The 25,276-nt window shown below is 42.0% G+C and overlaps 1 protein-coding gene across 1 annotated transcript in view; it reads right to left on the bottom strand.

Annotated features, from left to right (window-relative positions):
• SMG6 (SMG6 nonsense mediated mRNA decay factor) overlaps positions 1–25,197 on the bottom strand; it is a 239,737-nt gene extending 214,540 nt beyond the window's left edge. The window contains exons 1-8 of the mRNA XM_061175743.1: positions 25,007–25,197; positions 20,540–22,274; positions 19,792–19,984; positions 19,208–19,318; positions 16,098–16,204; positions 15,773–15,851; positions 8,086–8,196; positions 7,507–7,719 (exon numbers count right to left, since the gene is read on the bottom strand). Of these exons, the coding sequence (XP_061031726.1) occupies positions 7,507–7,719; positions 8,086–8,196; positions 15,773–15,851; positions 16,098–16,204; positions 19,208–19,318; positions 19,792–19,984; positions 20,540–22,274; positions 25,007–25,094 (2,637 nt within the window). The 5' untranslated portion in view covers positions 25,095–25,197. The remainder of the gene's footprint in view (positions 1–7,506; positions 7,720–8,085; positions 8,197–15,772; positions 15,852–16,097; positions 16,205–19,207; positions 19,319–19,791; positions 19,985–20,539; positions 22,275–25,006) is intronic.
• Between the last annotated feature and the right edge of the window lie 79 nt (positions 25,198–25,276).

Genomic DNA, 25,276 nt, shown 5'->3' with positions numbered 1-25,276 from the left:
CTTCTGCTCTAAGAAGTCCGGGGTAACTGCATTACATCCCAGATCTGATTAAGTCTTGAAAAAAAGACACTATGCAAAGAAATAGAATAAATAATGGAATGTGACAGAAGGATGAGGAGCAAAAGGAAAAAGACCAAGGCAAACAATATCATTTGGTGGGTGAAATAATATGAGAGATTCAAATAAGGAAAGACCCAATAACAGGTATTAGTAGCTACTGAGGTCCAGTCTAGTCTGAACCCCAAAACATATTCAGAAGAGTCAAAGAGAAGGAAGGTTTCGCAAGAGCTTGGCCAAATATACAATGACATTTCATTTGTCTAAAGACATATTTTCTACGCATAGCACCACGCATGTTGTACATATAACAATCACAATGGGTTGAGGAAAATGCCGGAAATAGTAAACCAAATCATGCCACAATAGGAGAACTCACTGAAGTCTGAGAGACAAACATCTATCAACAGCTCATTCTTCCCCAGCAGATAGACACATGTTACACTGCATTCAAGATGTTGATAACAGAGCAATCAGGTCTGAGAAAATCCTCAGCAGTTCCATCAGAGACTCTCACCTTTCAGTATGAACATTATTTCTGAAGCCATTAATTTAATATCCTTAGATTAACTCACTCTCAGCAACAACTCATTTGCTAAGCAGTACCCTTTTCTGATTTCCAAAGGGAGCTAAGACATAGTGGAAGGCACATCCACTAAATAAAGAATGCTTGGAACCCTGGCGACACTGAATTTGAGTGGCCTAGCTGACAGAGAGAGAGTTTAAATGCGAGGCTCAATAGTTTCAGAGGATGCCACTTACAGCTGAGGCTGGCAGTCCCTCCCCAGGTTGCATGTTCAACCCAAACCACATCTCAAGGCTGAAAACCAGCAACCCACAAGCTAACCTCCTGCAGCCACTCAGAGAGAGAGAGCAAAAGCTCACGCTTGGCAGAGACAGGACAAACGAGTTTGGAGATTACTATCATTACTAACAACCACCTGAAGCCAAATTTTCTGTTTCTTTTTCATGGATCTGAATTTTAGCAGTTTGTGCTAGAAACTCTCCAGGAGTTGTCAAAGGAGCAACTCCTATCAAGGCTAATCACTCAAAAAGGACAAATGAAATGAACACGCAAGTAAAGCACAACACACATTTAAATTACACAGATAAATAAATGGCACACACCTTTATAATGAAACATCATGCAGCCACACTAAGAACATACTAAGAAAAGACACTCTTAGACAAGTGGAAACACAGTCAGTTCTGCTACAAGCTTGTTTTGAAAATGTGTATCTGTTCCATCATGATCAACATATTAGAGAACAATTTGAACCTAACACCAATTTTTCTTTTGTTCAGGAAAAACAACAGGTAAACAGAAAACTCCACCCAGCTGAACCGAGCTACACAGGAACACACAAAACACACACACACCCCCCCCCGCAAACATCCACCAGCTACTGCAGTTCACCATGTGAACTTACATTCTGAGCCATGCCTATCCCCATCTGGTGTTATACCTGCCGGGCCAATTTCAAATAACCCTCCTTCCATCACTTCACAATAATTCACAAGCAGCAATCCTTCCAAAGCCCACTTCTACGAGCAAACCTCATGTCTTTTTCAAGATAGTATCTACATACTTCTTAACCAATGAACACGTATAAAACTGTACAACTGCTTTATTAGGTTTATATCTTTTTTTTTAAAAATATGTCACTGAGGAAGTTTTTGAGTGTTGTGCTCCTAACCCCATTTTCCCCGTAAGCTCCGTAGTTTTTATTGTGCAATTGTGCATAGCACAGTGATTTTTAGGAATGCATGTGTTACCTTATAGGAGAACTGACTGCACGTCCAGTGGATAATTCAAAAAAGCAAACTGTGGGACTTCCCTGGTGGCACAGCAGTTAAGACTCCACACTCCCAATGCAGGGCACCCAGGTTCGATCCCTGGTCAGGGAACTAGATCCCACATGCATGCCGCAACTAAGAGTTCACATGCCACAACTAAGGAGCCCGAGTTCTGCAACTAAGGAGTCCGCAAGCCGCAACTAAAGGAGCCCGCCTGCCGCAACTAAGACCCAGTGCAACCAAATAAAGAAATAAATAATTTTTTTTAAAAAAGCAAACTGTATATCAGTATATATAGTATAATCTCATTTTTGTTAAAAAATATATTTCATGTGTCTGCAGGTATGTGTGTATACATACACACCTATAAATGTTTAGAAGAAGGTCTGGAAGAACCTACATCAAATAGTTAATAGTGGTGTCTCTGAAGGAAAGAACACAAGTGACTCTCATTTTAAACTTTATGTACATTTTTGTTTGATTTAGATACAGTGAATTGGTGTTACTTCTGCAATTAAAAAAATTCCCTTTAAAAAACAAATAAATCAAAAAATAAGAAGAAAAAAATTTTAAAAACAAACAAATAAATCTGTTCTAATAGTAGAAGTGTTGAAAAGAGTGATCATTACACAATCTGGTTATGCGATCCCCTGTTTAAAATCCTTAATATTAGATATCCAAACTCCTCAATATTTATGAAGAATCTGGCCCCTCCTATCTTCTCCAGCTTCATCCCTCACTTTTCCTCCCCTTCTTTATATGCTCAACTAAGATTTATTTAGAATCTTCTATATGCAGGCAATGGGGATAAGGCAATGAGCAACCAGATACAGACCCCACCCTCACAGAGGCTTGAATCTAGCAAGGGAGAAGCTTTAACCAACAAGAACAAAACTGCACCTAGTTTTTAAGTAACTATAAAATTACTTAATCAGAAATATGGCATTACAAAGGGGAAACAACCAGGCTCAGGGATCAGGAAAAGCTTCCCTGGAAAAGGGAAGTGGTATTTACACTGAGAGTTTAAGGAGAAGCAAAAACGGAGCTGATAAAGAGAGAAGAGCACTGCAGGCAAAGAGAATGTGCCATAGCCAAGGGCCAGAAAAGAACTTGGGCTCTTCAAGGAAGAAGCCAGTATAGCCACAGAACAAGAACAAAGGGGGGAAGAGGGGTACAGGATAAGGTCAGAAGCAGCAGAGACCAAATCTTGCAGGGCCCAGTAAACTACTTTAAGGATTTTGGACCTGATTCTAAAAGCAAAGGAAAACAACTGAAGACTTTCAAATAGGGAAGTGACATGACGAGAAATGTGTATGTGAAAGCTCATTTGGGTTACTGTCCAAAAAGAAAGGCCTAAGGAGGACCAGGAATAAATGTGGAAAGGTCATTAAGAACTTCTTAATAGTGTATGGATTACTGAAATAATGAATGATAGCTTGTACTACGATAGTGGTAGCAGAAATAGAAAAAAGTAGATAGATTCAAATTATGTTTAGGAGTAGACCAAACAGCTCTTGATATTGACTGGATGTGGGGTACAGGAAAGGAAGGGGTAAAGGATGACTCTAGTCTCTAGCAAGAGCACCACTCACATCCTAGCCTCCAGCCATACTGAATGACTTGCAGCTCCCTAAGCCTTCAGCCCAAGAATGGAAATGCCCTTACATCATCCTTCAGCTACAAAGTGCCTCCTCATTCTAGCCTTACCTAACCATGCCCATTAGGTGCTTTAATTTATGCTCCATAGCCTCTCAGCCTTGCCTTTATCACAGCACTTAGCACACTGCATTATAATATATAATATAATCATATGTTTCTGTCTTCCCCACATGACTGAGTGCTCCCTAAGGTTAAAAATCATTTTTGGTTGTTTTAATCTCTGTATCCCCAAAGCCTAATTACTCAAACCTCTGTGAATAGATTCCCACTTCCCATCAACTGTATGTTCCTGTTGCAGGGAACAGAGAAAGCAAGCTGAGTTCCTGGGGCCTGCTGTATGAAAGAAAAGGATATGGGAAGATGGCTTGAGCCTGAGAAAGCAGGTAAAAAAGGCAGTGTGGTTTCCTAACTGGATAAACAGAGAGCTATGAAACTGCAGGCTTCCTCCTCAAGTGCTGGTAGTATAGAACTAAAAGCCCAAACCCAGAGATGTAAATTTAAAAGAAATTAAGGATGGTGTATGTACCCACGAATGATGTATAGGCTGAAAATATATAAACAGCTTCAACAATAGTTTAGAAAACAAATTACCACATTTTACTCTGCAAACATCTGTGATCATCTGAAATTTTTACGAAAAATATATTCGTATGTTATTTGTATAATTAAAAATAAAATAATAAAATGTAATGGATCCAATGTGTAGCTCAGAGAAGCTACACACTGAATAAAAACACATGCCATATGATCCAGCAATCCCACTCCTGGGCATATATCCAGACAAAACTCTAATTTGAAAAGATACACGCACCCCAATATTCACAGCAGCACTATTTACAATAGCCAAGACATTGTAGCAACCTAAAAGTCCATCGACAGATGAATGCATAAAGAAGATGTGGAAAGGGTGTGGTGAAAAGGGAACCCTCCTGCACTGTTGGTGGGAATGTAAATTGATACAACCACTATGGAAAACAGTATGGAGGTTCCTTAAAAAACTAAAAATAGAACTACCATATGACCCAGCAATCCCACTCCTGGGCATATACCCTGAGAAAACCATAATTCAAAAAGAGACATGTACCACAATGTTCACTGCAGCACTATTTACAATAGCCAGGACATGGAACCAACTTAAATGTCCATCGACAGATGAATGGATAAAGAAGATGTGGCACATATATACAATGGAATATTACTCTGCCATAAAAAGAAACAAAACTGAGTTATTTGTAGTGAAGTGGATGGACCCAGAGTCTGCCATACAGAGTGAAGTAAGTCAGAAAGAGAAAAACAAATACCATATTCTAAGGCATACATATGGAATCTAAAAAAAAAAAAATGGTACTGATGAACCTAGTTGCAGGGCAGGAATAAAGATTTAGACATAGAGAATGGACTTGAGGACACAGGGTGGGAGGGGGAAGCTGGGGCGAGTGAGAGTAGCATCAACATACATACACTATCGAATGTAAAACAGTTAGCGAGTGTGAAGCAGCAGCATAGTACAGGGAGATCGGCTCGGTGCTTTGTGACCACCTAGAGGGGTGGGATAGGGAGAGTGGGAGGGAGGGGATATGGGGACATGTGTATGCATATGGCTGATTCACTTTGGTGTACAACAGAAACTAACACATTATTGTGAAGCAATTATACTCCAATAAAGATCTATTAAAAAAAAATCACTTTCCTTTTCCAAAGAAAAAAAGATGTGATATATATATATATAGAAAATGGAATAGTACTCAGCCATAAAAAACAACAAAATAATGCCATTTGCAGCAACATGGATGGACCTAGAGATTATCATACTAAGTGAAGCAAGTCAAAAAGAGAAAGACAAATACCATATGATATCACTCATATGTGGAATCTAAAATATGACACAAATGAACTTATCTACAAAACAGAAACAGAATCACAGACGTAGAGAACAGACTTGCAGTTGCCAAGGGAGAAGGAGGGGTGAGGGAGGGATGGATTGGGAGTTTGGGATTAGAAGATGCAAATGGATATAGAATGGATAAATAACAAGGACCTACTGTATAGCAGAGGGAACTATATTCAATATCTTGTAAGAAACCATAATGGAAAAGAATATGAAAAAGAATATGTATATATATGTATAAATGAATCACTCTGCTGTATACCAGAAACTAACACAACATTGTATATCAACTATACTTCAATAAAATAAATTTTAAAAATGAAAAAGAATAAAAACACAAACTTACAAACACATCGCTTACAAAATAAATAAAACACCTAATGGAAGAGAGAAAGCTATAAAAGATTAATTATAACTTTTATTAGAGATACTTCCTAAGCTTGAGGCCAAGGCCAAAGAAAGCCATAAAATGCTTTCTCAAATTGTCATTGTTGCTTTCATTTTAAAGACACACAGTGGAGCTAATCAATAGAACAATTTATCTCTTATTCAAATAGGCTTCCAGTTTGGGGTGGTAATATTCAAACTAGAAGAGGCAGTAGTGAGGGATTCTACCATAGCAGCAACCCCTCTGAAGCACCTTGATGTACTGGGGCCCCATGCACACCATGACATATAGGAAGTTGGGAGTTTCATTTATAAGCAATGACTGCTTTCCAAGTCATCCAGAAAACAGCTAAAGACTAAAGATATAGGAAGATAAATGGAAATTTTAAATTAAACCCCAAAGGACAAGTCCTCCTATCCCACCACCTTTGACTCATTCTTAGACAACCATGCCTTCAACTTCAAAGAGGAAATAGAAATTATCAAAAGGCCCTCCCTCATCTTCCTCCTATAATACAAACTTACCTGCATTCCCAATTATCTGTTCCTCCCTGCCCTCAAGCACAAGAAAGAGGGGTTCTCTTACCTTCTTTCAGGCTAATCCCCTCATTTGTGCTCTGGATCCTACTTCTTTCTCATCAACTGCAAGGACTTCTCCCTGCCATCTATCTCCTTTCTTTCTTAGACCTCGAACCTATTTATCATTATGTTCCTTCCTTGAGTAGCTGAAGCAACTCTCTCATGACTTCAGTACCATCTATAACAGGATGCCTTCAAGTATCTTCATCTCTGGCCTAGATCTCTCTCCTCAGCTTCAGATATCTGCTAGCCTCTAAATATCTCCACGTCAATGTCCTATAGAAATTCCAACATGTCCAAAACTAAACTCATCATCTTTCTCCTAAAACCAAGACCATCATTCACCCAGTTTCCAAGTGAGAAACCTAAGTGTTACTTTCGATTCCCTCTTCTCCCTCAGCTCCCCATGTCCAATCAAGTCCTTTGGATTTTACCTCATTAATATACTTCTGTTCACTTCTCCCCATCTGCAAAGCCATTTCCTGGTTCAGGTCCTTCTCACATCTCACTTGGATTACCGTAGCACGCTCCTACTCTTCTTATTTCTGTCTTACCCTTCTCCAAATTTTCCACAAAGCAGCCAGAGTCATATTTCTAAAGTGCACATCTGACATTTCCCTATTTAAAGCACTCAATAGCTCCCTACTACCTTCAGGATAAAGGTCAAATTACTTATTACATGACCCTTCAAGGCCTGGTCCCAGATTACCCCACCACCCACTCCTCTATAAATTTTACTCTCAAGGCACAATGAACCCGCCATTTGCAGTTTTCCAACTACTGTGTCCTCTCCCTAGCTTCAAAAATCCCACACAGAATCCTAAAGCATCATATTGATGACTATAAACCCAAAGCAGCAAAAAACTGTCATCCTATACAAATCCTAAATTAATCTTCACTTAGAAAAATTACTTTTACTAAATTCTACAGTGCCACATAGTGGTGAGAGAGGGAAGCGAATAGCAAAGGTAAAGGAAGTGTAGGTGGAGGACACAGATGAGAACATCAAGGAGCCTGAAGTGATGTGCCTTCCCTGAGATGAATGGGGAATGTCTGTGCAGTGCTCCATGGCTGCATGTACCAGAGCACTCACGCTTACTCAGCTAGTCTTGCTCATAACATCACCCTCAGGAACTTACATCACTGGGGCTCAGGCTGCCCAGCCCATTCTCCTGCTCAGAATCCTTCCCAGACTCAGTGCCCTGGGAGGACCGGGGATGGGATGGATGAATCCAGATCTCCAGGCGAGTGGTGTCATCTCCAACATGCCGGAAGGTGGATTTCTTTCCTTTCCGCCATTGGCCAGGGCTCAGTTCCAATTCCTCATGTTGCTTCTTTTCCATCTGTTCTGCCTGTACGACATACGAACATATAAGCTCAGACTGTCCTGGGATTCAGCCAATCAAGAGAAGTGCTCATCTCACCTGAGTTTGTTGCCCAAGAACTGTAAAAAGTAAAGACTTTGCCATAGTTCCACAGTAGCAGAGTATCATCTGTTTTGTCTCATAAAAGTTATTAATTCTGTAAACCAGATGCTGTGGGCCCTGGAGAGCTCTCCTAAAGATAAGTTTGGTTCTGCATAGAGACTGACTGACTCCCATCAGCAAGCCCGAGGGGACCCCTTCAGGACATTATCAGTCGTTTCCTTAAGGACACAGAGACACTAAGAGAAACACATTCTTCTAGGAAGGAATGATTCTGCCTGCATCCCCACTCACCTTCCTTTTGGTCTCTTCAAACAAGCTCATGAGACTCTCCTTGGCAGTCAGGATAGGGTTGCTGGCAGCTAGACTGCGCATATAGTAATAGACGGCATCAAGCTTCCTCCTCTGCAGAAAAAGGTCAGAGACACTGAGTCAACCAGTTCTCTTCTGGACTCCAGCCTGAGTCAGCAGACCCAGGAAACCCTACCATCCCTCCCAACCTGTGCTCCAAGCTGTGAGGAGTTCCAACATGAAAATGAGACAACTATCCACGGGAGAAGCCATGGCGAATACATCAGAGCTCTCTTCTTGCCCAGTACTATGTCTTACATGTAGAGGTTCTCTTAAAGCCACATGCTCAGAAGCAGGAGAAACGAATAAAGAGCCTCACAAAATATGAAACCAATTATGTTTTCTTTTTAGAGAAAGAAAATGTTCAGCATGTACTAATTATTGTTTTTAAAACATTATAAATAACAATGGCAATATCACTGATTAAGCATAGCTAAGTGTGAGGTAAATGATCAGCACTTCATAGATATTATATTATTTCCAAACCTAAGGAAACTGCCCCACAGGGATTACTATTCCCATTTTAATGATGAAGAGATAGGGGCCCAGGAAGATTATTACATAACTTGCCCAACAAGGTCTCAAAGCCAAATCCCAGATAAGCTAGTATTTGAACCTAGGTCTGCCTGGCTCCTAAGTTTATGTTTTCACTACAACATACTGACTCCACGAAGAAAAGGAAACAAACTATTATCCAATGCATGCAGCAAATAAATACTTCAAGTCCATTTTAAAACCAATTAATAAGTAAAAGAAAGGGAGAGGGTCAGAAAGAAGGAAAAACACTGAAATAAAGGGGGAAAGAATATCAAAAAGCCTTTCTATCTTTCTATCATATACATCGTTACCTTTTCTGTCTTAAAATGCACCTAGACTACTACCTCCCTCTCTCCCCAGCACCTACTCACTCTTTAAAAGTCCCATCTTGCATTCATCTAGCATGGTTAAAGGTGTACATTCTAAGCTCAACTGCCTGAGTCTGAATTTGGTCCTGCCATTTATTAGGTATAACCCTAAGAAAGTCAACCTAGAAAGGTTTCCTTATTTGTAAAATGAAGATATTCACCAACATATATGGCTCCTGAAAAGATTAAAATTCATATAATATATACAGTTTAACAGAACATCTGGTACCCAGTTTCAGTCAGTTAAGTGGGAGCTATCTTTAATGTTATTCCAATTACGCCACTCATTTGATTTTACAGTATTTTACCAGTTCTACAATGATTTTTTTCATATTTTAACATCTCTGAAATCAAGATACAACTCAATCACTATCTACCATCATGTCTTATTTTAATTCACATTCTTCTTTCTTAGTGGTATAGGAAATGATGTATCTAACAATCAATTGCATCAAATTGCATCAAGTCTAATTTGTATCATTGTCTGTCTATACACCTCACTTGTCTTCTCAACAATGTTTTCTTTCAGGACAGAAACCATATCAAATATTTACCACTCACAGCACCTAGCAAAGCACTGTGCACAGCATGTTCTCAGTAAATACTTGAGGTCCACTGAATGAAAGGTTACAGAAAAGCTGAGAAAGTGATCTTAAAAGACAACTGGGGGGACTTTTCTGGTGGTCCAGTGGCTAAGACTCTGCGTTTCCCATGCAAGGGGCACGGGTTCAATCCCTGGTCAGAGAACTAAGATCCCACATGCCGCTTGACGTGGCCAAAAAAACAGACAACTGGGTTAACACAGAGACAGAAAAAGAGGGACAGAGGAAAAGAACTTGAAAAGAGTACTAACTTAGGTAAGAGGTCCATGAAAGAAACACATACCAATTTAATTAGTGTAGCAACAGACCACTGAGGGAAGACACAAGATTAACACTCAAGGGACTTCCCTGGTGGTCCAGCAGTTAAGACTCGCACTCCCAATGCAGGGGGCCTGGGTTCGATGCCTGGTCAGGGAACTAGATCCCACATGCCACAACTAAGATCCCACATGCCGCAACTAAGACCCAGCACAGCCAAATAAATACATATTAAAAAAAAAAAAAAAAAAAAAAGATTAACACTCAAAAATCAGTTGTATTTCTATACATTAGTAATGCACAATCTGAAAAATTAGGAAAATAATTCCATTCATAATAGCATCAAAAATAATAACATACCTTTATATGTTAGGAATATTTATATCTTAGGAATAAATTAAACCTAGGAAATGCAAAACTTACACACTGAAAACGATCACACATTTCTGAAAGAAATTAGAGAAGACCTAAATAAATGGAAAACATCCTGTGTTTGTGCAGAAGACAATACTGTAAAGATGTAAATACTCCCCAAAGCAATCCACAGATTCAATGCAATCCTTATCAAAATCACAATGACTGTTTTGGCAGAAATGAAAAAGCCGATCCTAAAATCCATATGGAATTCCAAGGAACCCCAGATAGCCAAAACAATCTTGAAAAAGAAAAACAAAGTTGGAAGACTCACATACCCAATCTCAAAACTTACCACAAAGCTACAGTAATTAAAACAACGTAGTACTGGCACAAAGGTGGACATATGGGTCAATGGGAGAGAATCGAGAGTCCAGAAGTAAACCTATCATACATCAACTGACTTTCGACAAGGGTGCCAAGACTATTTAATGGGGAAAGAACAGTCTCTTCAACAAATGGTGCTAGGAGAATTGGATGTCCACATGCAAAAGAATGAATTGGACCCTTACTTCACACCATATACAAAAATTAACCAAAAATGGATCAAAGACTTAAATATAAGAACTAAAACTATAAAAAATGTATCCCTGTATTTTCTTCTAAATAAATAAATAATAAATCTTAACTTTTAATTTGGTTAAGAGTTTCTTAGCTATGACATCAAAGCACAAGCAACAAAAGAAGAAATAGATGAACTGGACTTCATCAAAATTAAAAACTTTTGCGGGGACTTCCCTGGTGGCGCAGTGGTTAAGACTCCAAGCTCCTAATGCAGGGGACCCAAGTTTGATCCCTGGTCAGGGAACTAGATGCCACATGTCGCAACTAAGAGTTCACATGCCACAACTAAGGAGCCCGCCTGCCACAACTAAGGAGCCCACCTGCCGCAACTAAGACCCAGCACAACCAAATAAATAAATCTTAAAAAAAAAAACTTTTGTGCATCAAAGGGCACTATCAAGAGGGTGAAAAGACAACCCATAAAATGGGAGAAAATATTTGTAAATCACATATCTGATAAACGTCAGAATATATAAAGAACTCCTACATCTCAACAACATAAAAGACAACCCAATTTAAAAATATGCAAAGGATCTGAATAGACATTTCTCCAAAGAAGATATGCAGATGGCCAACAAGAACATAAAAAAATCCGTACTCATTAGAGAAATGCAAGTCAAAACCACAATGCCATACAACTTTGAAGCAGTTAGGCTGGCTACTATTTAAACACACACACACACACACACACACGAACAGAAAATAGTGCGTGTTAGCAAGGATGTGGAGAAACTGGAACCCTTGTGCACTACTGGTGGGAATGTAAAATGGTGCAGCTGCCAATATGGTGGTTCTTCCAAAAATTGAAAATACAATTACCACATGACCCAGCAATTCCACTTCTGAGTATATATTCAGAAGAATTGAAAGCAGAGTCATGAAGAGGTATTTGCACACTCATATTCATAGTAGTATTATTCACAATGGCCAAAAGGTGGAAGTGTCCATCGAGAGATGAACAGATAAACAAAATGTGGTATATACATACAATTGAATATTATTTGGCCTTAAGGAGGAAATTGACATGAGCTGTAACATAGATGAACCTTAAGGATATAATGCTAAGTGAAATAAGCCAGTCACAAAAAGACAAATACTTTTAGATTCCATTTATATTAGGTAACTAGAGTAGACAAATTCACAGAGGTGGAAAGGTGAAGAAGGGTGGTTGCCAATGACCAGAGGGAGGGAAAAATAGGGAGTTGTTGTTTTAATGGGTAGAGAGTTTGAGTTTTGCAAGATGAATAGAGTTCTGGAGAGTGATTGCACAACAATGTGAATGTACTCAACACTGCTAAACAGTACACTTAAAAATGGGTAAGATGGGAATTCCCTGGTGGTGCAGTGGTTAAGAATCCGCCTGCCAATGCAGGGGACACGGGTTCGAGCCCTGGTCCGGGAAGATCCCACATGTTGTGGAGCAACTAAGCCCGTGCGCCACAACTACTGGGCCTGCGCTCTAGAGCCCGCAAGCCACAACTACTGAGCCCGAGTGCCACAACTACTGAAGCCCGCGTGCCTAGAGCCCATGCTCTGCAACAAGAGAAGCCACTGCAATGAGAAGCCCGCGCACCGCAACGAAGAGTAGCCCTGCTCTCCACAACTAGAGAAAGCCCGCATGCAGCAACGAAGATACAACGCAGCCAAAAATAAATAAATTAATTAATTAATTAATTTAATTTAATTTTTAAAAAATGGGTAAAGGACTTGAATAGACATTTTTCCAAACATCCAAATAAGCATATGAAAAGATGTTCAATATCATTAGTCATTAGGGAAATGCAAATCAAAACCACAATGACATATCACTTCACACTCACTAGATCTGTAAATGTCAACAAACTGATTCTAAAGTTTATATGGAAAGGCAGAACATCCAGGATAGCCTACACAATATTGAAGGAAAAGAAAAAAGTTGGAAGACTGACACTACCCGACTTCAAGACTTGCTATAAGGCTACCGTAATTAAGACAGTGCGGTACTGGCCAAAGAACAGACAAATAGATCAATGGAACAGAACAGAGAGCCCAGAAATAGACCCTCACAAATACAGTCAGTCGAGCTTTGACAAAGGAGCAAAGACAATTCAATGGAGAAAGGATAGTCTTTTCAACAAATGGTGTTGAAAACAACTGGACATCCACATGCAAAACAATGAATCTATACACAGACCTTACACCTGTCACAAAAATTAACTCAAAATGTACCGTAGACTTAAATGTAAAATGCAAAACTCTACAACTCCTAGAAGATAACACAGGAGAAAATCTAGGTAACCTGGGTTTAGTCATGCCTTCTTAGATACAACACCAAAAGCAAAATCCATGAAAGAAAAAGTTGGCAAAGTTAGATATCATTAACCTTAAAAACTTCTGCTCTGTGAAAAACACTAACAAAATGAAAAGAAAGCCACAGACTGAGAGAAAATATTTGTAAAACACATGTCTGATAAAGGACTGGTATCCAAAACATAAAATGACTCTTAAAACTCAACAATAAGAAAACAAACAACCCAATTTAAAAATGGGCAAAAGATCTAAACAGACACATCACCAAAAATACACAGATGGGAAATTAGCATATGAAAAGATGTTCTACATTGTATGTCATTAGGGAATTGCAAGTTAAAACGAAGTTTAACACAAATAGGATTTTGCACACCTATTAGAATGAGGAAAATCCAGAACACTGACAATACCAAATGCTGACAAGGATGCACAGCAATAGGAACTCTCATCCACTGCTGGTAGGGATGCAAAATGGTACAGCCACTATGGAAGACAGTTTGACAGTTTCTTCCAAAACTATATATACTCTAACCACACAACCCAGCAATCACACTCCTAAGTATCTACCCAAATGAGATGAAAGCTTATGTCCACACAAAAACATGCACACGAACGTTTATAGCACTTTTATTAATAACAGTCAAAACTTGAAAACAACCAAGATGTCCTTCAATAGGGGAATAGATAAACTGTGGTACATCCATACAATGGACTATTACTCAACAATAAAAAGAAAAGAGCTATCAAGCCACAAAAATAACCCTAAATGCTAAGTGAAAGAAGCCAATATGAAAAGACTACATACTGTATGGTTCCAACTATATGACATTCTGGAAAAGACAACACTATAGAAACAGTAAAAACATCAGTGATTGCCAAAGGTTTGGGGGAGGGAAGAAGGATAAAGAGGTGGAGGGTGGAGCACAGGATATTTTTAGAGCAGTGAAAATACTCTGCATGATAATATAATGGTGGATACATGTTATTATACATTTGTTCAAACTCAGAGTGTGCAACAGTAAAAGTGAACCTTAGTGTAAGCTATGGACTTTAGTAATATAATAACATATCTATACCGGCTCATCAACTGTACACAAATGTACTACACTAATGCAAGATGTTCATAATGGGGAAAACTGAGAGCTGAGGAAGTGTATGGGAACTCTCTGCACTTTCTGCTCAATTTTCTGTAAACCTAAAACTGACCAAAAAAAGAAAAAAAATATTAAAGAAGAAAAAAAAAGTCCTCAAGTGGGGAGGAGGGAACCCACAATGAGGTATCACTTCATACCCACTAGGTTGGTCATAATCAAAAAAATGAAAAGTAACAAATGTTAGCATGAACATGAAGAAACTAGAACTCTCCTACACTGCTGGTGGAAATGTAAAATGGTGCAGCCACTATTGAAAACAGTTTGGCAGCTTCTCAGAAAGTTAAACATAGAATTACCATATGACCCAGCAATTCCATTCCTAGGTACAGACCATAACTAAGGGTTAATTTTGTTACATGAATTTTACGACAATTTTCATTAAAAGCCATTGAGGAGAAAATTTTTTTTAATTATATTTTCTAGTTAACAAGAAAAAAAGCAATTCATTAGATGATTACAAAGAAGAAAAACTGGGAAAGGAGACAAGAAATGAGAGAGAAGGGAAAACAGAAGGTGGATAAGAATAAAGGGGAGAGAAAAATAAAGCCACAAAGAGGGGTGAAAAAAAAATCTCAATGCATATCACAAAGAGAATAGGACAGAGGTAAAAAGCAGAGAGACAGAGAGATTCAATAGATTCTGCAGGAAGTGTATCTGTAAACCACATTACTTAATCAACAATTTCAATCCATAATTAAGTATTAGGAATATTTTTGAATCTTTGTAGAATAAAAATATCAATTCAAACACTGTTTATTTGGGCAATGAATTTTACAGCATTAAGAAAACTCTCCCTGCTAATGAGCACAGTTAGCTGCTTCTTAAACCTTTGGTACTTACCAGTGGCCCCTCCCCCTCCCCCTTGAAGTCAGCTTCCTCACTAGGGGCTCTGTCAGCTCCCAAGGCTCACCTTTAGAGGCACATTTAGAGGAGTTTGGTAAGATCTAAAGAGGTACAATTTGGCACTTACTGTGCTTCTGCTAAGGAGACTCCTTAGGTGAAAAGCTAAGATGAATAAGGGGATGATCTGAGGAAAGGAAGGAAGGATGTACTTCGGGCTAGTTGAGGACTTTAAAGGGGAGAGATAAAGGGAGCCTTATTTTCCTTCTAGAAATGAGTAACCTAGTTCAACCTAGGGAAGGGAAACAATACAAGATTCAGAGCAGAAACCTTGGTCAAAAACAAAGAGCGATGTTTGGCTGGAGAATAAGCATTCCCCTAGGAACTTAAGTGCAGTAAAAGTGGATTCAACTGAAGTGAGGGATCCCTGACAACTTACCTCTGAAAGTAACAGTAACAAAAGGAGTTTGAGGATGGGAGGCAGAAGGGGATATGCTTTGGGTTATAGTGTTCAGATGAAATCTAGCTCCAGGAGCTGATGCTATCAAAATCCATATTTCTAACATACTGCCTGCAAAATACTTCCCCATCCAAGATTTCTTACCGTATACACTGCCAGCAGAGCCAACTGGTTATAGGGGCGCCCATTCTTGGGAGCAATGTGCTGGGCTTTCAGGTACCAGCTGTAATAGAGAAACAGTAAAAAAAAAAAAAAAAAAAAAAAAAAGTTCTCTATCAATACTTTCCCAATTCATCACCTGATAGCCCTTACTACTTAAGCTGTAACCTTGGAGTGGTAAAGCACGAGGCCAATAGGGTCACCTGTAGGACATATATATAGGAGGCAGCTCAGGTGGCCCATTGCTCTTAATAGGGCTTGGATTAAAGCCACACAGGGAAGAGGAATAATGAACAAGAGGCAACAGTACCTGCGTGCTTTCCCGTAGTTTGCCGTGTCATTGGCTTGCTCCCGATACCTGGCAATATCTCCTTGGCAAATCATACATCGCTGGGCACTGATCAAGGCATATTTTACCTTCAGGAAAAACGATCAGTTAGTAGCATATACCCAAGAAACTCTAACTTCAACCCCAAAGGACAGGGATGGGGTCAAAATAACAGAGCAGCCTTAATAATAAGGCACCAGTAGTCCTCAACAAAGCAAAAAGTTTTCAGTCTAACCTTGACTAGAAAAAAAAGCCAACAATGTGATGCTAAATTTACTGAGAAAGTGCAAAAGGGAGAGGAGGTCATTCTTATTTCGAGTCCCAGTCAAGTGGAAGAAAACATTCTGACTCTCTTTGTAGTAGCTGTGTGATCTCAACTAAGTCTTTGGGACTCAGTTTCTTCAACGGAATATAAAAATACCTATTTCATAGGGAAACTGTAGGGAATAAGTGTAAAAATACAAATTATAAAGTGACATACAGGGAATTCCCTGGAGGTCCAGTGGTTAGAACTTGATGCTTTCACTGCTGTGGGCCTGGGTTTGATCCCTGGTTGGGGAACTAAGACCCCACAAGCCACGCAGTGCGGCCAAAAAAAAAAAAAGTGATATACAAATATTAAAATAATTGTTTACTCTGTTCTTTTCCTGCCATCATCTTTCTCTCCTCAAACCGTTAATACCACTGTAGTGTGTTACTGCATTGCATCCCCTTTGCAAGACAATAATAATTCCCTAAAACAATGTTACCCTTTAGCAAACACCTACAATATGCCAGGACTGAGTAATACTACATATGTTTCCTCACTGATGCGCTTGGCATCTGTCACTCAATGAGAAAACAAAAGAGTAAACCCTTAACAATCCCAAGACACGTACCCAACCAAAAAAACCTTCCTAAGGAACATCACTTCATAAGATACAATACCACTCCACCCACAGACAAGAAATTACCATGTCACTGAATAAAGAAGTAGATACTGACCCCACAGGAAGGCTCATTTACTAGCTAAGTGAGTAGCTACTGCACATCAGCCTCCTAACACATAACTCAAAAGTATGCCTCAGCAAAGTTATACATCACTACATGTCATACACCTTCAGAGTTCTGACTACTCCACACATTCTCTCTATGAATGAACACCAAGAATCCTTGGTATTTAACCGGTAAAGCACCAAGGAAACTGCTATGTTTCCACTCTACAGCCACTTTGCTACCTCAACGGGGGGAAGAAAAAAAAACAAATTCGGCCAAAGGCTCTCCACTATCCTCAGAATAAAGTACTAGATGGTCCAGCCTCTGCTCACGTCTCCAGCACAACTTCCCCTCTCACTCTCTGTGCCTCAGACTAGGCTTTTCTCAGTTCCCCATCACATGGTGCTTTTCCCACTGCAGGACCTTCACATGTACCGTTCCTATTGCCGAGAATACACCTTTCACCTGGCCAAGGTCTCCTGTCTTCAGCCTCAGCTTAACTGTGACTTCCTCAGGCCTCTATGATCCTCCAACCCCCTTCACACCACACTCCCCAACATCCTCTACGGAAGTCAATGCATCTGCAATTACCAATGCAACACCTGTACTCATCCCTAATCAAACTCTAAACTCTGAGAGCTGGGAACATGGCTTTCTCGTTCCACACTGAATTAGGTGTGCCTAGAATGGCACCTGGCGTGGAGGAGGGACTCAACAGATACTTGCTGACTAGTAATAGAACCTGTGTATGGCAATTCATCAGAAGGAGCAGAAAGGCAAGAGGAAGCCTCTGCTCCATAAATCACACTCCTTTCTCTAATGAATCAACCTCTTCCTCTCCCCTGGCCCTTTCCTCTCAACATATAATTACGCTAAAGTCTCTCCAAGCTTAGAAACAAACTTCTCTTGACACTATGTCTTTTGACTACTATCTTCCCTTCTTGCCTTCACAGCCTTCTTAAAAGAACAGTCTAAGTTACCCTCTCATTATATCTGCTGCCCCACTTCTCACTCACTACAATCTGGTTTCCATCCTCTCCAACTAATATAACTCGTGATAAGATCATCCAATCCAATGGACAGTTTTTAGTAATCTTAACATTTGAGGATTTTACAGCACTTGACAATTTTACCCACCACCACCTTAAAAATCTCACCCCCTGCTCTCTGGCTAGCTTTCCTAGCTTCCCAACTTCTGCTTCAACTATCACCTACACATTGATGACTTCTGAATCTCTATCACCAGCCCAGCTCTTTCTCCTGAGCTCCAGACAGACCATAACATTCACTTGTTCATTTTCAAGCTCCTCCACCTAAGCTGATCCAAAACTAAACTAATCTCTTCCTTCTCAGCCTCTCTCCTAGGGCACAAAATGGGAGATGATCTGGTCTCCTCATGCCTCCAATCTCATCATTCACACCTAACCAGCCAGCAATTCAATTCTACTCCCTTATATCTTTCCAATCTGTCTCCTCTTCTCCACCTCCACTACCTCTACCTCAGTTCAGGCCCACACCTGACCCTCCTACTTCCACTCTTGCCCAAACTCATCCATTTGCCAGAGTGACTGGTTCCAAGAACAAATCTATGCTATCCATTTGTTGAAAATCAATCAATAGCTCCTCACTGCTTTCAGGAAAAAATCCAAACTCTTCAGCGTGGCATGTAAGAGATTATGATCCATCCCTTCCTACTTCATCAGCTTTACCTCCTCCAACAGCCCAATCCACATTACAGACAACAGCATGCTGACTTCTTACACCTTCCCAACAAGGTATGAGTCTCTCACTGTGCCCTGTATCGAAACTGCCCCTTCCACTCCTAGTCATGTTTCAAACTCAACTTGACAGTCTCTAAGAAACCTTCCTTGACCCCCACCAGTCTAAAGCAGATTCAATTCCTTCCATGCCCCTTCAACACTCTATATATGCCACTGCCGTAGTACTCATGACGTTACGTTACAGTTGTTGTAACTGTACAGTGGTCTGTTCCCCCACAGGGCTGTATCTTTCATTCTTGTATACTCAACACCTAGCATAGTGCCTAGCACATAACTAACACCAGATAAATGCTTACTAAGTGAGTGAATAAATTTAAGATAAAGAAGCTGGCTTACTGTCTTTCGTAATGGCTTGCTGCGAATGGCAAGACCGTCCATGTAGTCCTCCAGTTTGAACTTGTAAGTAACCTGCAGCTTCTGAAGCAAACTATCAAAGAAGTCACTACCCTATAAAGAGAAAAAATAAGGATCAGCCGAATCAGCCTGTTCTGATCTAATCTACCCAGAAACTGGGGCAAGTGACCCTTTCACAGTTTTGCTAATGCTCAGCCATCTGATGTAAAAGGAGGCATATACAGTATTTAGTGGCCACCAACTAAGCACAAGACAAACTGATAGCATAAGCCTTTCCGTGGTTTTAAAGATATGAAAACACACACACACACACACACACACACACACACACACACACACACTCCAGCTAAGACATTCAGAAAGCTTCCAAACTCAAAACTAACTCCAATTGTAAGTTATGGTGTCAAGGAAGTAACAGACGTAGGGTAGGCCTAAACCCAAGAAAAGAGCATACAGTTTGTTGTCAATGTTCTGTTATAAAACATAGTATTTTGGGTGGTAAAAAACCCATCACAACTAAAGGATGTTGAAGTCTTTATCCTGAGAACATAAAGATGATGGTTTACCTCATCCAAGAGCTCCAAAAGTCTGTTCCGAATCTGTTCTGGGTTCTCAACATTCGGATCCTTGAGAAGCTGCCTGAACTTCTCAATCACCTGATAGAAAGCATTCTTCCACAGGATCTGATCCACATTCTGATTATCAGAGAACTCAATATCTAATAGAATACAGCGCTCATACAGCTGCAGCAGTTCAGCTCTGGAATAAAATACATGCAACTTCTAGCTCCAAATACACCACAGGAAAGGCTAGACCCAAGATCTGAGGTTCCTACAAATCAAACACCTTCCTTGGCAGGAAATCCAAAATGCCACCAGGTATAGTACTCACTCTAGTTTCCATTCTGCATAGCAGAATGTCATTCTAAAGACAGTTATGTCTAGGAAAGTAGTTCTTCCCCATATGCCTCCACCTAAATTTAACAGCCAAAGTAAAATCTTCACCACAAGTTACATGTTGTTCATTTCTTGGCACTTTAGAAAGTCTTTCCTTTTCCATATCCAGATTCCATGTTCTCTTAAAGATTTTTTTCTTCTTAAAAAAAAAGTGGGAAACATTAATCATTTCTAGGACTAGAAACAAAATTTTCTGTTCCTTTCTTTTTCCAACTCCCCTTCCCTTACAAAACTCAATGTGAAAGGGAGATAACACCCAGCAGCTTACCTAAAACGTTTCTATCTTCCTCAGCCATGGGGGCCTGCACACCTCCAGCTTATCCCCATTCCCCTCTAGCCAGGATGGAACCCACCGTACCTGAGCTGAGCCATCTTCTCCAGGCCCTCAGGACTGATGCGGTCCCTGGAGAGCAGGTTGCTGAGCTGCAGTTCTTGGTTGTCAGCCACCCGGAGAAGCCGATGTAGTTCCTGTTGCTGCATGCTCCTCATGTGTTGCTCCATCTCCTCAGGACTCATGGTGCTGGCAGGGAGGGGGCTACAGACATACTGTCCTGATGGAGTTGGGTAGCCTGGGTAGTAAGGCGCTGGGTACACACCATTTGTAGGGCCCACCGGGTACTGCAGAGGGCTATAGCCTGTGTAAGGATACTGGGAGGCGGGGCCTGGTGTCCGGGGGTAATAATAAGGGTTGTCTGAGTTTTGAAACTTATAGTAAGATGCTTGGGCCTGGCGTGAGTCACCCCAAGAGGTAGGGCTGACTTCATCATCAGTGTCCAAGAAATGTAGCTGCGGTGTCTGGCTCTTTAGAGCAGGTTTCTGATCAGGATTGTTTGGGTCCCACAATCGTCGAGTGGTGCCTCCTCGGCCCCAACTCCGAGATCCCTTACTACCAGATCCAAATAAAAGCCGAGGTCCCAAAGGCGTAGACTCTGGAGAACCGGCTGAATTGACAGACAGGGTGGTATGGGCAGGCAGAATCAGAATGCCACGGCCACGACCCCGAAGTTCTTGTCTCAGGTTTTTGGACTCCTGCTTCTCAGAGCCTTTGCCCCCACTGCTCGAGCCTTTGTCTGACTTTAACTTATCCGAATCCTCCCTGGCTGACCTCACCATGGGGGAATCTTTGTTCATGGTTTCTGCATCGAAAGTAACGCGAAGAGTGCCTCGATTTTCTTTACCATTGCTTTTCTGCTCTCCCTCCCCACAGCCAGACCAGCTTCTTTCTAAATGTTTCTTCCTTTCTGAGCTCCTCCGTGGCCCATCAGACTCATCAATTCTGTCCTCATCCAAGGAGTCAGTTGAGGACATAGATACTTGTTTCTTCAGTCGTGGCCTCTCCTTGGTCCGATCCTGGCGGCGGCGGCGACTTCCATTATCAGTCAGGCCAGTCCCCTCAGCACTGTTGTTGCTACCCGCTGAGCTGGTACTGCAAGTGCGGTAGCGGTTCCTTCGTTTGTCTGAGCGGGAGTAGCGCTTCGCAGAACCTGGCTTCCCCTGAGCTGGGTCATCATTCACCTTCTTCACGCCCTCCCCTTTTTCAACCCTCTTTCCTTTTTCCCCCTTTGCAGCCCTTATTCTGTCACCACTTAGGCTCTTTTCTGCCTCCTCTTTGTCTGGCTTGTTCACAACCTCCTCTTTCACATTTCCCCTACACGCATCTTCCTCTACTCTCAGTTGTTCTACCTGGTTGAGGATTTCTTCCTCATCCACCCTGCTGGTCGATTCTTTGGTAACAGTCTGCAAACGCCTTCCAGGCTGATAGATCTGCATGTCAGGTTTCTTTGTTCTCTTGATAATTCTTAGACTTCGATCCTCCTGCCCAACAGTCCTAGGAAAAGACTCCTGTGCCCGAGTATTTTCTGGGTCTACAGGACCATTTTGCTGTGGGCTGTCTTTGCAGACATCTTTAATGAGCTGTGTACCACTTCCAACAGCAGAAGAATCTCTGTCATTAACAATTACATCCTTAAATTCGTGACTCCCAGAGGGTTCCTTGATTTTAGGTCTGTTCCTTAGTCGGGAAAGACCAGGCTTATAGATTTCCAGATCTGGGCGCCTGTTATCTTTGCGCTGCCTGGGCTCCTTCATGTTTTCTGTGATGTTGGAGAGAGTGTTGGGGAGGAAGAGGTAGAAGAACAAAGGGGAGGGAAAGGAAAAGGAATTGTCATTAAAAGTCAAGCAAGAGGGGGCTTCCCTGGTGGCGCAGTGGTTGAGAATCTGCCTGCCAATGCAGGGGACACGGGTTCGAGCCCTGGTCTGGGAAGATCCCACATGCCGCGGAGCAGCTGGGCCCGTGAGCCACAATTACTGAGCCTGCGTGTCTGGAGCCTGTGCTCCGCAACAAGAGAGGCCGCGATAGTGAGAGGCCCACGCATCGCGATGAAGAGTGGCCCCCGCTTGCCACAACTAGAAAAAGCCCTCGCACAGAAACAAAGACCCGACACAGCCATAAATAAATAGATAAATTTTTTTAAAAAAAGATACACACAATTGTATCCCAATAAAACTTTAAAAAAAAAAAAAAAAGTCAAGCAAGAGGGACTTCCCTGGTGGTCCTGTGGTTAGGTATCCACCTGCCAGTGCAGGGGACACGGGTTCAATCCCTGGTCAGGGAACTAAGATTCCACGTGCTCTGGGGCAACTAGGCCCGCACGCCACAACTAATGAGCCTGCGTGCCACAACTAGAGAGAAGCCCGCGCGCACTGCAACAAAGAGCCCACACGCTGCAACAAAAGACCCCACATGCCACAACTAAGACCCGATGCAGCCAAAAAATAAACATTAAAAAAAAAAAAAGTCAAGCAAGAATTACACATTGAAATGTTAATACTGGTAGACAAGGAAGGAAATTTCTGCAGAAACAGAAATTCTACTAGGTTTACAATATTTGTTCAGCAATTGGCAAAACTAAGAACTTAACTGTGTTGGAGCTACCTACACCTGAGTTGGGGAAACAAGGAATAAAACCTACATTCTCTTGTTACCCAAAGCATATTCGGATCCACAAGACCCCAAACTACCTAATCATTGATAGAATAAAAGACCTTTAACCAGTTCTGCATTGGACTGTTCTCTGCTATAGAGCCCTCAGCTCCATCTTGGTCTCTTCTTCTGCCTCTAACATTTTTCCAGTGTGGCTGAGTCCTTTTAACATACTAATGGGTCAGGGGTGGGGGGGAGGGCAGAGAAAAAGAGGGGCATGCATAACAATCCACAGTTCTGGACATCTCTGGAGAAAAAATTTGCAACTCCAGTCACTGAACTTGGCCAGGACAATCCTCTTCTTTAGGATTTCAACTACCCAATCACATACCTCCTGTTGAAGCAAACAGGAAGCAGTTCCTTTCACATTCTTCAACTCCACTCATGCTCACCAACTCTCTAACAGCAGCCAGCAGGGTCCTTCCAAGGAAATACTGCTCAGACAGTCATCACTGGAATACTGAGACTAACTGCTACTATGATGACGTTATATAAGGAAAAAGTTCCATAAAGGAGCTTTCCCTGGAGGATGATGGAAGTATTGCGACATGCTCTCAAAATACCAACGACTGGGGCACTCAAGAATAAGAGAACAGGACTTTAGAAACCACTCTCCAGGCTCCAGGAACTTACAGAATGACAGATAAGCAAGCATCAATTTTTTTATCTGTTACGTTTATCTGTTAAGGGGTGAGTCTACTGTAAATACCACTAAACTGTTCAGTGGGGAAGAAACAGGAATTAGTGACATTACAGAGTATACTCAAAATGGAATGTTATAGAAAATCCTACTACTGTTCTATAAACACAAATGCAAACAAGCTCATAACAGGGATCACATGCTCCAGCATTTACACCCATGGGTGTAACGAAATTGGAAAAAAAACAAAACCACAAAATCCTGAAGTTTAAGATACTGCTTCAGTATTTTCTGAAGTCTAAAAGACTGCTTCATCCACTACGAACAAAGGTAAAGCAGTTAACTCCAGAAGAGCTCATCCTCAGCAGCCTGTGTAAATTGGGGGGTGGGGTGGGAAGAGCCACTACCACTTTCCAGAGAGGAGGGAGAAAACAACCTGAATAATCCAATGCACATGACCCACGAAAACCAACTTCACAGACTTCTGCCACAAGCCTGCAGGAGTATAACTACCATTCTACACGACTCCACTGCCTAACCAAAGAGAGGTGAGACACTAGAATCTTCCTTGGTGCTTTCCTGGTGTGGCTGGAGACTTTAACTTGCAAGTTGAACACTCTCCCTGATAAAAACTGCTCCCACACATGCCAAAGCCAAACCAGAGTAGAGTAAGCTCTCTGAGGTCCTGGATCCCTCCGGTGGCGCAGCCTTCAGAAGCCTGCCTTGGGGGGGAAAAGTTCAGCAAGGAAGTCCCAAGCTGTTGAACCTTTCTCCTCGATGTTCCCAGCTCCTTCCAACGCTAAAGAAACGACGGGGCAGGCCTGCGGATGACTCCTCGGGGAACCATTCACCCCGGGGGCCTCCACCAGACCCCGGAGCCCACTCCTTGCCGCGTCCCCTGATGGCTGGGAATCCTGTGAGAGGGCTAGGGCAATGGGCAACAGTCACCTTCGCCGTGAGAAAGGGGGCGGAGGCAGGAACTTGGGCTGGGCTCTCCCGGAGGGGCCGGAGCTGGCAGAGCCCGACCCCACACCGGCTCTCTGGCTGGTAGAACGGGGAGGGACCGCCCTCGGCCCCCGCCCCCAGTGTTGGGGGAAGGGGCGGGGGCTCTGGAGCGCCGCGAACTGAGCGGGGAGGAGGCAGAGGAGGAGAGGGAGGCGGGGCGGGCAGGCCCGGCCCAGGAGCTGGGCGGCGCGACTCACCTCTGCTCCCGGCCTGCGGAGCCAGAGTGGCCAGGATCCCTCGCAGCTCCGACGCGGAGATCCGGACACGCTCCAACCCCTCCGCCATCTTCGCGGCTGCTGCTACAGCTGCAGCTACTCCGCCAGCGCCGCGCGCAGCCAGGAAACCACGACGGACGGGCGGCGCGCGCGCTCACCCACCTCCCACCCTTTTCCCCGCCCCCTCCCGCTCCCCTCCCCAAACGACGGTGGCCGCACTGGGAGGAAAAGCGCCGAACGCACGTTCGGTCG

Source organism: Eubalaena glacialis, chromosome 19 (genome assembly GCF_028564815.1).
Source record: "Eubalaena glacialis isolate mEubGla1 chromosome 19, mEubGla1.1.hap2.+ XY, whole genome shotgun sequence".
NCBI lineage: Eukaryota > Metazoa > Chordata > Mammalia > Artiodactyla > Balaenidae > Eubalaena > Eubalaena glacialis.
Note: the sequence above shows the minus strand (reverse complement) of the source record. Positions and strands in the feature narration are given on the sequence as shown.